Source organism: Paroedura picta, chromosome 16 (genome assembly GCF_049243985.1).
Source record: "Paroedura picta isolate Pp20150507F chromosome 16, Ppicta_v3.0, whole genome shotgun sequence".
NCBI lineage: Eukaryota > Metazoa > Chordata > Lepidosauria > Squamata > Gekkonidae > Paroedura > Paroedura picta.
In genome coordinates, this window is record NC_135384.1 from 6,371,859 (window position 1) to 6,384,028 (window position 12,170).

The 12,170-nt window shown below is 50.1% G+C and overlaps 1 protein-coding gene across 2 annotated transcripts; it reads right to left on the bottom strand.

Annotated features, from left to right (window-relative positions):
• Positions 1-397: 397 nt before the first annotated feature.
• Positions 398-11,709, bottom strand: GDPD3 (glycerophosphodiester phosphodiesterase domain containing 3). Of its 2 annotated transcripts, none has more exons than XM_077314681.1 (11): positions 11,432-11,709; positions 9,957-10,188; positions 9,553-9,595; positions 9,337-9,472; positions 8,875-8,920; positions 7,774-7,892; positions 7,201-7,290; positions 6,497-6,630; positions 5,756-5,815; positions 5,196-5,247; positions 398-686 (listed from the first exon to the last, which is right to left on the bottom strand). In XM_077314681.1, exons 2-11 carry the CDS (start codon positions 10,096-10,098, stop codon positions 552-554), a joined length of 957 nt encoding a protein of 318 aa, XP_077170796.1. In that variant the 5' UTR covers positions 10,099-10,188; positions 11,432-11,709; the 3' UTR covers positions 398-551. The 2 variants fall into 2 exon arrangements, with proteins under 2 accessions (XP_077170796.1, XP_077170797.1); XM_077314682.1 differs by lacking the exon at positions 11,432-11,709 and adding an exon at positions 10,444-10,549.
• Between the last annotated feature and the right edge of the window lie 461 nt (positions 11,710-12,170).

Consider the following 12,170-nt stretch of genomic DNA (forward strand, 5'->3'; position numbering starts at 1 on the left):
GAGTGGTAAGGGCAGCAGACATGCAGTCTGGAAGCTCTGCCCATGAGGCTGGGAGTTCGATCCCAGCAGCCGGCTCAAGGTTGACTCAGCCTTCCATCCTTCCGAGGTCGGTAAAATGAGTACCCAGCTTGCTGGGGGGTAAACGGTAATGACTGGGGAAGGCACTGGCAAACCACCCCGTACTGAGTCTGCCATGAAAACGCAAGAGGGCATCACCCCAAGGGTCAGACATGACCCGGTGCTTGCACTGGGGATACCTTTACCTTTAAACATGAGGACTAGCAGTGTGAAGTACAAGTCAAGATTTCCGTGGGTTCTATTGGAGCTTTACAGTAGGGCTGTTATCAGGGGGTTTCTAGGCCCTCTACTAGGTTGCTCTCTCAGTGAAAACACTATATGCTGTTAATTAAAATAGGTTTATTAGCTTTATGGTTTTCCCTTCTTCTGTTCTTTCTGGGCATATGATACACATTGTCTCTCCCCTTTCCTAGGCCCTAGAAGCTGTCTAGTAACATAAGTGTTTGTTTGGCCTCTGCTCCCAGATTAATTCATCATTTGTCGCAAAGAGGTGGATGGCTGTCCAGATACTTTCGGAGGCTAGAGGGGTAATCAGTCATGACGCCAGAGACACCGTAGTTAAAGGCCTCTTCAAAATCTCTTTCTTCATTCAAGACCCAAAGAAGGACCTGCACGGAAAAGAGGACACATCTCAAAAACACTGTTTTCACGGTTCGCCCCCCCCCCCCCAAGCGAAATTCCTCTCTGGGCTTTTCCGGCCAATTGTACATTTGTGCAGTTGTTGATGAACCTTTCCCCAGTGCTCAAAAAGGAAGATAGCGTGGCCTGGCAGAGCACACCCTTGGTGGTGAGCCAAAGCCCCACTATGATCAGTACACCCAAAACAGCTGCACTGATGTCTCAGGCACATATTTCGACAGGTGCGTCCATTGTGGATCCACACATTTCCCGTTTCTCTTTTGACTGAGGCCTGCATTTGCATACGAGGCCTGCTTCCACAGGGAGGTTTCTCTGCAGTTAGGCTTCCAAACAGGAGTTGCTGTTGTTGTATTTCTGGAGACGCTGTAAGACGTCATCCCTTAATCACCCGCTTTCTGGGTTTCCCCGCTTTACTTCACTCTTCCCCAAAGCGGGCCTGATAAGATCTTTTGCGAAAGAATCCAGTCAGAGCACATTTATGCGCCATGTGGAGGGGAAGGTCCCTCCCATCACAGTTCTGTTTTCTTCACCTTCGCTCCGGGTAGCCTGCCATTCCTCTTTCTTCTACCGAAGGAGCACAATAAAATCAGAGTCCAGTAGCACCTTTAAGACCAACAAAGATTTATTCAAGGCGTGAGTTTTCGAGTGCAAGCACGCTTATTCAGCACACTTGCACTCGAAAGCTCACGCCTTGAATAAATCTTTGTTGGTCTTAAAGGTGCTACTGGACTCTGATTGTATTGTGCTCCTTCAGACCAACACGGCTACTCATTTGAATCTATTCTGCTGAAGGAGTAACTGCTGTATCATTGAAGTGTTTCTATGCCCTAATGATCCAGCAATCAGTGATTTGTTTTAGAATCATAGAATGATAGAATCCTAGAGGGACCTCCTGGGTCATCTAGTCCAACCCCCTGCACTATGCAGGACACTCACAACCCTATCGCTCATCCACTGTCACCTGCCACCCCCTTGAGCCTTCACAGAAGGTTTTCTGGCGGTATAGAGAGGTGGGCACAGGGGGAGACTGCAAGAAGGAAAGTGTTCAGATGCTGTTCAGATGCATCGCTGCTACTGCAGGGAGAGCCACACAGAGAATCGTCAAGTATAAGGACATAAGAAGAGCCCTGTTAGATCACACCAAAGGTCCATCTGGTCCAGCATGCTGTTGACACTGCCTCCAGGAAGCCCACGGCAGCCTGGTGTGTGGAAGCAACTAGGTTGAGCCCAAGGACAACTGTGTTTCCCTGTTTCCGGGGGACGCTGGCTGTGCTGGTAGGCCGGCCTTGGTGACAAGCACAAAATTGTTCCCCTCCTGCCTCCCCATCTGGCCGGGCAGAAGATTGGCTGTCCTGTCCCCTTTCCTCACCCTTGCCCAGAGTGTGCTGCACTAAGCCTCTGATTCCCAGCGCCAGGAGGCAACAGCAAGGGAAGGCCTCGGCCTCTCTGCTTTCTTCTTGCCTCTCTAGAGCAGCCTTTTTCAACCCCTGGCGGAGCCCCTGAAATAATTTTTCAGGCTTCGAGGAGCCCTCGAAAGGATGTCCACTGGCCACACTCCCTGGAAGGGAAATGTCACCAGAAGTGATGTCACCACCTGCATTAACAGGCAGGCTCAAGGAGGACTGAGGGAGTGAAAGCCAGGAGGTGGCTTAAGGCGGAAGTAGGCGTGCAGGCTCCGCCCCCTCCCAGGTGAAAGAACACACTCTCATCCGGGAGAGGGAGAAGGGGAGCAATGGGAGCGGCTGGATCCCTAGATTAGTTCATTAAGGCAGGAGGGGAAATGTTCTCTGGAGCTCTCCCAGGTCCCCGGAGGTCTGCAGACCCCTGGTTGGGAATCACTGCTCAGTTGGCTGCTGCGTTAGACAGGATCTTGGACTAGATGGACTATTGGTCTGATCCAGCAGGGTCCTTCTTAAATTCAGGCTGTAAAGCTATACAAGGGAGCATTTGAAATAACAGAAATGCTGAATAAACGAGAACATCTGTAAACATGCCAGGCACTTTTTTTTTTTTGCTATCAAGTCACGGCTGATTTATAGCAACGTGGTAGAGTGCTCAGGCCAAGAGACATTCAGAGGTGGTTTGCCCTTAACCTGCCTCATAGTGACCCTCGACTTCCTTGGTGGTCTCTCCTCCAAATTCTTATCAAGGGCTGATCCTGCTTAAATCCTGAGAACTGATGAGATTGGGCTAGCCAGGGCAGAGCACTTACTGGGAAATCATTGTGTGTGTGTGTTTTATTAAAGTCAGAGTTTCCCTAAAGCAAGGGGAGGACAGAACTTCACAAGGAATTTGAGTCCCGTACGTGGTACTAGAGGAGGGAGAGGTCAAGGAGAAGCGGAGCATATTTCGGAGCAGAAGAGTCTGCACCTGCTCCTAGAGGAGCACCCTGCAAAGTGTGAATTTCGAGGCAGGAAGTCAGTGGTTCAGCTTCAATCTAAGCCATAAATTAATTAAGGCTTCAGTGCCTTGTATTATTACTGTAAATACCGTTACACTCAATAGGGCAGACCTCTGAGTAAGCGCATGCAGGATCAGATAATACATCGCCTTAGGCGCAGTCCTGTCTCTGTGTCTTGAGTCTCCATCAGCAATATGGGGATAATAATACTGACCTATTTTATGGCATAGCTGAAAGATTATTGAGACAATGGGGGTGAAGCTCTGTGAACGCAGTACACAGATATGTACTATACTGATGACAGGGAGGGAATCAGCATGCGGATGTCATGTCTTGATCATCCATCCACCCATCCCAGTTTCCCGTCCCTGCTGGGGGAGGAATCAGTGGAGTATTTCCCTACTTTGACACCTCTACTCTTTGCACCACCCTGTGTGTTCTCCGCACTCCACCATTTGGTGGCGGCATGCTAAGCACAATAGCTCTACCTAAGGCAGAGATTCCCAAGCAGGTTTCCAGGTTGAGGTTTTGCAAGAGCTCCCTAGGGGTTATGCAACCTTTCCCAGAAGTTTGAGAAAGGTTGCATAACCCTTTCCTAACCCAGAGGTGGCAACCCTGCTCATCTAGGCCTGCTTCTCTTCACAGAGACACGACTGCAAGAATTCCAGCATCCCAAGACAATTTCTGCCTGGTGGGAAATGAAGCCCTGTTCATTAGACTCTCTTCTCTGTTTTCTTTTTAATTTATTTTTAGGGTTATGGCGACGGGGCAGCCCTTTACCCCTTCCCAAAGGGAACTTCCTGCAGATTCCATGGTCACGGGCATTAATGCCAGGTGCACACCCTCCTTTTGGGCTCTGGATAATAAATGGAGTCGTTTTGGCATGCTGATTCTCAAGCACCCATCATGTATTCTTCTCCCCTCTGACCAGCCATTTGGTGGCAGCATGCAAAACACAATAGCTCCTAAGGCAGAAACTCCCAACCAGGTTTCCAGGGAACTCTGAGGTTATGCAACCTTTCCCAGAAGTTTGGATGGCTGCTGATATCACTAAACATCACTGAGGCTCGTTTCCCCTGTTGCTGTACAGCAGCCTTTCTCCACTTTACCATTGATAACCTTCTGAAATAATCTACAAGCTTCGAGAAACCCCACAAGTGGCGTGATCGTGCAGAATGGGGTTCGGAAGCATAGTTGTGTACACGCCCAACTGGTGCCCCTTCCCTTCCTACCCTCCTCCAGGCCCATCGCTGGCCATTTTGGCCATGTACAGTCATATCACCTGATAAATGATTAAAAATACCGTATTTGCTGGCGTATAAGACAACTGGGCGTATAAGACGACCCCCCAACATTTCCACTCAAAATATAGTGTTTGTTACATTACATTACGGTACTATGGGCCACTATTGGCAGCTATGTCTATCCCAACTGAAGTGCACCCGGCATATAGGACGACCCCCCCACTTGGAGGCATGTTTTTCAGGGGGGAAAAGTAGTCTTATATGCCAGCAAATACTGTATTTGAAATATGTTGCTAAAATTTGGTACTGTGGGAGAGGATTTCTTCCCTGTGAGCCCAGCCCCCTTGAAAGCCCAAAACTGTGTTACTGAAGGAAGGAAAGCAAGTGTGGATCTCCTTGCAGAAATGCAAACACACAGAGGTGGAATGACTAGGCCGAACCTGGAGCAGGCGATCTCAGTTTCTCGAGCAGGTGTTGGAAAGGGAATTAGCATGGCTGTTTCTCCAAGGCCCAAGTGTTGAGTATGGACAGCCAACTAGCTCAGGGAATCTCAGAGGGGTATAGAGTTTGGCAATCCTGGCACCAGCTAGGTTTGCCAGCTCTGGGTTGGGAAACACCTTAATACTTTTTTTTTTTTTGCGGGGGGGAGCTTGGAGTGGATGGGTTTTAGCATGAGAAGGGACCTCAGCGGACTATAATGCTACAGAATCCCCCTCCCAAGCAACCATTTTCTCCAGGAGAACTGACCTCTTTAGTTTGGAGCTATAATTCCAGGGGCTCCCCAGGTGTCCCCTGGCATCCCTAACACCAGCTTATCACCCTGCCTCACTTACCTGTATCCCTCTGTCTTCAAGATGCTTGAAAAGCTTTTTCCTCATGGTCACCCTGTGTGAAGGAGAACAGAAAGAATGCCAAGAGCTTATCAAGAGGAGACAGTCAGCCCCTACTCAGCCAGTTTGCCTTGGAGGCCAGCCAGTAAGCAATCCAAGGAGGTACAGGAATGGAGAGGCTTGGATTCAAATCCCCCCCCCCCCCAGCCATAAAGCTCTCTGGCTGCCTTTGGGCCAGACTGTGGCTCTCGAGATGTCCGTGGACTACAATTCCCATGAGCCCCTGCCAGCATGAGCTAGTGGGCTCATGGGAATTGTAGTCTGTGGGCATCTCGAGAGCCACAGTCTGGCCATCCTTATATCAGAAGGTGGTAGAAAGGACAAGGTAGGTTGCCCTCGGTTTCCAGGACGAAGGGGGGGATAGACATTAAGAAATAGATGGCTTTAAAAAGAAACAGGGTGGAAGACAGAAAAGCAGTGGGAATGGGAAGAAATGCGAGTTTGGAAAAGAGCAGAGTTACTTACAATACGGAGCAGGTAAAACATTTCATGCCATCACTCACTTGTGGGTAAATTTGGCCAGCAGTGCTCCGCAGTAGCCCTTTTCCACTGGAAAATAGGTCCTGTGATTTAAAAGCAAAAGAAAACGGGGTGGGTTAACTAGCCATTAAGGAATGCTGTTCTCTGCCTTTCCCCCCTTTAATGCCCTGGATCCTTCACGCCTCTCAAAGAAGCTGGGATTCACAGTACACGTCTTTCCCCCGTTCCTCTGCAATCACAAATTTTCGATTAATTTTACTCAGTTTTCATGCCCTTTTCCCTTACACTTAAACTTTATAAAACTTCACATGAGAAGAAGGGGCTGGCGGGAAACATTAGGAGAGCAACGCCCCAGATCCTGCCCGCTCCTGGCTCCACCCCCAAAGTCTCCAGGTATTTCCTCACCCAAAGGTGGCAACCCTGCTCATCTAGTCCTGCTTCCCATCACAGACACGGCTGCATGAGTTCCAGCATCCCAAGATCATTTCTGTTTGGTGGGAAACGAAGCCCTGTTCATTAGACTCTCTTCTCTGTTTTCTTTTAGATTTATTTTTAGGCCTTTACCCCTTTACCCCTTCCCAAAGGGAACTGCCTGCAAATTCCATGGCCACAGCTATGAATGCCAGGCGCCCACCCTCCTTCTTGGCTCTGGTTAATGAATGGAGTCGCATCGTCATTGGAGTTCTCATTGCTGATCTTCAAGCGCCCATCTTGTATTCCTTTTCCCCCTCTGACCAGCCCGGCCCCAGCTCTGCTGCTCTCACCTGTTCATGATGGAGGGCAGGAAGAACTCGAGGAAAGATTCCTTCAGTGGGATGAAAGGCAGGAGCCCCACATAGTAGAGGAGCAGGATGGTGATGCCACGTCGGACGGAGAAGATGTAAGGCATATCTTTGTTCTAGAGGAGGGGAAAAGAGGAGAACATATTTCCCCCCCCCAGCTTGGTGTAGTGGTTAGGAGTGCAGACTTCTAATCTGGCGAGCTGGGTTTGATTCTGTAGTCCCCCACATGCAACCAACCCTCCTCCTCCTTTTTCTTTGGCGCACATGGGTAAGATTTAACACACGTTCCCATTCAGTCTTCCATCAAAGGAATGCAGAAATCGTAGTGCTAGGCAGCTACTTAGCAGTACTCTGTCGGGGAACCTCTGCCCTCTCACAAAACCTACGATATCCACAGTTCTTGGTTAAGGACCATGACAGCTTTGAATAAGTTTGAAACTCTGCCGAGGGGCTTGTTTAAAAGCCTACATACTTTACAGTGGCCAAATTGTGGCCCTCCAGACGTCCATGGACTACAATTCCCATGAGCATTCGCTGGCAGGGGCTCATGGAAATTGTAGTCCATGGACATCTGGAAGGCCAGTTTGACAACCCCTGCTCTACTTCAATCAGATGCTTAGTCTAGTGAAAAAAGACATTTTCACTGTCAGAGACAGTGAAAGCGCCGAAGAACCACCATGACGTACAGCTGAGCAGCATTTCTTCAACACTTCCTCTTCAAAGGAGGCCCAGATGCTGATGTGGGCGCGGTCGTATTGGCGGATGAGGCCTGCTACCTGTACGGAGGGGGCAGAAAACACGACAGGCAGAGTTCAGGCAACTGTTCCTTCCTCAGAAGCAACTCTCCTCTCCTAGAACACGGGACTCTTGGATTCCCTAAGAACTTTAGACGACCAGGGCCTGGGATCAGCTGTGGAGCACAGCATTCTCTGAGTTATGGGTCCAGTTTCCCCACATGCTGAAAGGGGATTCAGGAATGAAATCCACTTGGCTTGGAGAGAGCGAGAATCGGCATCTGTTTAAATCCCCCCCAGATGGTCAAGAGCCACTGAATTACAGAGGCTGGAGAGAGAGTGGCGGTGTGGATGTTCGTGAAGTTGATCTCGAAAATAATCCACTGCGGAAAGTGGTGCAAACGTGTTTCTGACCTGTGGGCAGCAAGGGGAGGGGAGGGGAGGGGAGGGGGTCTGCCAAAAAATGACGTGCCTGGATCTAGAGTGTGACTAGGGTGGGGATGCTTGACCCCCTGCATGCCTTACCTTTTGTATGAGTTCGTCATTATTCTCCTTAATTTCTATATTGATAGGCAGGTCAGGGAATCTCTGAAAAACCTCCTCCAAGCGTGGAATACGGTGGTCTGAACCCTGGGAATAATGGCCTGGAGGGGAGGAAAGAGCAAGGTGGTTGCAGGAGGATTGGCACTTCCTTCTCTGGGCCGTAAGACCCGTAGCTGCTGTTTCTGCCTTCTCCGAACAGTGAGATGCGTTGGATGTCTTCCTCCACGTCCCAGAGATTTAGTTTATTTTCAGACTTTTAAGCCTTCCTTCCTGTGAGGGCTCAGGACGGGTTACAAAAAAATATATCAGACTTATACAGTCCAGCATTTTAAATCTCAGCACTGAATTAATGCTAAAATAACGTTATAAAATACAATAAAATCCAAACATATAACTAACTATACAAATTGCCTCATTCTGGCTCCTGTCCAAGGAGGGGGGGCCGTATATAAATCAGCTCCTATAGAATTGACTTGATGGGGATCCAGATGGGGATCAGGCTGGGAGGCAGGTTGAAATCAGATGGTCTTATATTTCTTATAGTTATATGCTCCCTTCCCTTGCGGCTCAGGGTTGGTTTACAGAAAACATGGAAATCATACTATGCGTACAACATCGTTCAATTATAATAATAATAACGATAACAACAGGATGGCAACAGTAGTAACAGGAACAGTTGGTGATAGCGATTTTTTCTTAATTGGACCATTAACTAACAATTCCAGCTAACTGAATCACATCGGTTGGTCAGTCCAGCAGAACGTAAGTGGAACGTAAGCAACACTCCTCTAAAAAGAGTCCTGGCACTCATACAGAACCCCTTAAATTCAGCAACCTCTGATTAGAAACGTTGAGTTCTCTTTCACGTAATGCAAAGTGAGTTCAAGACCATGAAAGCCTCTGTCGCAGTAAATGTGTTAGCATTTCAGGCGTCATTAAACTGTTCCCTTTCTGCCGACTCGCATTCCAACAGCTGCTGGAATATCTTGGATTATAAATCTGGGATGTTTGGCTAGCAGCCGCCAGAGGCTACCCTTTCTCCCACCATGCCCTCGCTCCAGCTGATCTCTCAGCTCCACTCACCTGGGGAGAAGGTCACCTCCAGAGAGTCCTTATAGGGAGGCAGATCCTATAGAAAGAAGCAGAAGAGCTGGTTATGATACCCCATTTTTCGCTACCTGGAGTAGTCTCAAGGCAGCTTACAATCACCTTCCTCTCCCCACCCTGTGAAGCAGGTGGGTCTGAGAAAGCTCTAAGAGAACTGTTCTGCAAGAACAGGTCTCGACAGTACTGTGAGTGCCCCAAGGTCACCCAGCTGCAGATAGAATGGGGAATCGAACCGGGCTCTCCAGATTAGGAGCCGCCACGCTTAAAGCGCTATACCACACTGGCTGCCCATACAATGAGGGTGAAGGTTAAGGAGCTGGGACACCTGTATTATCTTGGGTGGAAGGGGGGGGGTGGGACCAGATGGAGCAAGGATTCCCGGGTTTGTTGACTGGGTTGGTGGCGGATAATGGGGAGCCACAATTGCCGGGTGCTCACCTTATAGTTCGTCTCACTGATCCTGATCTTGTGTCCCGTCTCGCGTTCCAGATCGTCATCATGGGACACCACCACAACCCCGTCCTTTGTCAAGTGGCAGTCAAGTTCCAGCAGATTTGTCCCCTGGCTGTGAGCACTGGGAAGGCGGAGAGGAGGGTCAGGGGAGAGGCTGAATAGCCCCAACAAGGCAAGGGAGGCTGGGGGAGCATCACTCACTGGCTGAAGGCTTCTAAAGTGTTCTCAATCCGCTCTCCGCTGCCTGGGAAGGAAACACAAACACACACGGGGTATTGAGAATGCAGGTGCCGTGCACTGGCTGAGTTTAAATTCACCCACTTCCACTCCTTTGCCCTACCGAGGGCTCCGGCTTTCGATTCTTGGAATGTAGTAATACAAGTCTGCGCACAGGAGCAAAAGATATATATTTCAAAGTGCCTGACTGTAGCAAGGAATTGGGAGGGGGGGATGGGACGAGGGGCTACTGGAATCCCAGGACTGCTTTTTCCTCCTGTGCTTGTGCCAGTCGCGGTCCTAATTTTAATCCTGATGCGGAGCCTCCCACACCTCCTAGATGCCCTTCGACCCCAAGTCCACTGCTCCCTTGTCCCAGCTGAACTCACCTCCACGGTGGGATACATGCCGGCATCGCATGGGGAATCTGCGTGGCTTGTGGAGCAGGTGTGGTCTCTTTCGCAGGCAGTGAGAGGTCAGGGCATAGATCCCCAAGGCAGGCAGGCCAAAGAGGAGCAAGGGGTAACCCATGGTGGCAGGCAGGCAGGGGTCAGAGCAGGTGGGAGACCACCGGAGCCGGGACACCTTGGTTCTCAGGAGGATGAGCTCTGCTCATTGGCTCTGGCGAAAAACAGACAATACGAAAAGGAGAGAAAGTAAGGTCCTCTGGAGAAGAGTAGAGCCCGATGGGTTGAATCCAATCCCCTGAAGTCCTGGCGCTCCGGGGATTCAACAGGAGATAACTGAGGACAGTGGACCAGCCATGCTGTCCCAGTGTAGCTGGCTAATTGAGCTCATGTGAGGCTGAGGCACAGGAGCAGGAAGAAATATGGGGTGTGGAAAGGAGCAGGACAAGTCCTTGCCCCACCTCCTCACCTGGCAGGACCTTCTCAGCCTTGCACCTGCTCGTTCACCTGAGTGACTATATAGACACACACAAACACACACACACACTCGCGCATCAAGTCATGCTCCGGTCCCCTCCCTTTCCCCTCCTGCTGCCAATCTGTACTCTTTGCAGTGTTGACTCTCTCAGAGGGTAAAGAGCACTTGGCGGCTTTCGCCCACAATCACCGGATCGCATTCCTTGCAGCCCGGTCCCTACCTCGGGCACGTTCTCCCGGAGCCTTGGCTCTCCTTCTTGCACAAGACAGGATTTCTCATCCCAAATGTGTAAACCAAAAGTGGAGTAAATTGAGAGTCCAGGGGCACCTTTAAGACCAACAAGTTTTTATTCGACAAGAATAAAAACTTGTTGGTCTTAAAGGTGCCCCCGGACTCTCAGTTTGTTCCGTTGCTTCAGGCCAACATGGCTGCCCACTTGAATCTATCCTCAAAGGTGGGATGAATCTCTTTCCCAGTTAGTGGTTAAGATTGTTTACCATCAGCAGCCATCTGGCTGGGAAAGGGTGACGTCTCACGATTTGGAGAATTAATAACCGGGACTGATACAGGCTAGGGAAAAGAGCACCGAGAGAGCTTCGCTGAGCCACGTGACTGAACCACAAAGTCCGACATCCTGTTCCGCATGGGACTCTGTATCCCTGCACTGAATAGGGGGCTGGACTAGAGGACCTTTTCGGTCCCTTCTGTGAAGGCAGCATTTCCCCCTCAGGATCTCTCCCGGTTGTTACATTGCCTTTAAAGAAAAAAACTGGGAGAGTTTCTGCATCTAGATCCATGAACTGGAGATTTGTGGAGTTTTACTCTGTGTGTTTGAATGGCCGATTTACATCCCCTCCCCTCCCACGCTGAAGCTAAGCTATCCTCTGGTTTCTCCTTCTCCTCTTCCCCTCTGGCAAATGACAGTCCAGTTTCATGCAAGCGTTCTTTGGCCCAATTGTCACTGCATGCCTAGCGTTACCTGTGGTGTCACAACTTAGACGCTGCCACACCTGCTGCAGCGCATCTTCCAGGTGCTGCCTAGTTAAGAAAAAGTGATTCCTTTTCCAGGGTGGCTGCCTTTGGCTACGGAGCACCCGTGCCGATCTCCAGAAACTCTTTCCTGCCCCTCCATCCACTGATGGGCCTGCCGCTGCTTAGATATGCACCTCTCCATGCCCCCAGCACCGGTTCCTCACATTCTTCCTGCCTCCTGTCTTTTTTCCCCCCCGAAGATGCTTCTCTGCAGCCTGACTCGGCTGTATTGCAGAGCCTGGGGCGGGGAGGGGGGAGGAAGGATGAAAGGATAGTTGGCACGGAAACCCAGAGGATGCAGTGTTCCATTGCAGTTGCCTAGCAACCGGGCGGTACATGTTCGCTGCTGGGGGAAATGGCTGGCTGGAATGGCAGAAGCGATCAGGGCATCTAGAACTAGCCTGGCTCCCATCAGGTTTTGCATAAATTCTGGATGGGTTTGGTGCCGGACCGTTTGCGTGAGCTAGATGGCTTCTCCCCCTCCCTCTTCCTTTGTTGAATGGCCATAACAGATATTGCAAATGGAGTATGAAGGGAAATGCTTGATCCTGTGATGTTTGCGTCGGTTGCTTGGCTACGGCTCCTTCATCTACAAGTGCCAGAGCAGAGAACGTTGGTGACTCCCCCCCCCCCCAAGCCTGTGCCAGCCATTTCAGATTTGAGAAATCACAAAGCAGCCTTTTGAG

Excerpts from the sequence above, each read along its gene's own strand:
- GDPD3 (XM_077314681.1), bottom strand. The coding sequence starts at position 10,098 with ATGGGTTACCCCTTGCTCCTCTTTGGCCTGCCTGCCTTGGGGATCTAT. Across the intron at positions 9,596-9,956 it reads GCATGTATCCCACCGTGGAG|GCAGCGGAGAGCGGATTGAG; the intron begins GTGAGTTCAGCT and ends TTTCCTTCCCAG. Across the intron at positions 7,893-8,874 it reads GGAGGTGACCTTCTCCCCAG|GCCATTATTCCCAGGGTTCA; the intron begins GTGAGTGGAGCT and ends CCTCCCCTCCAG.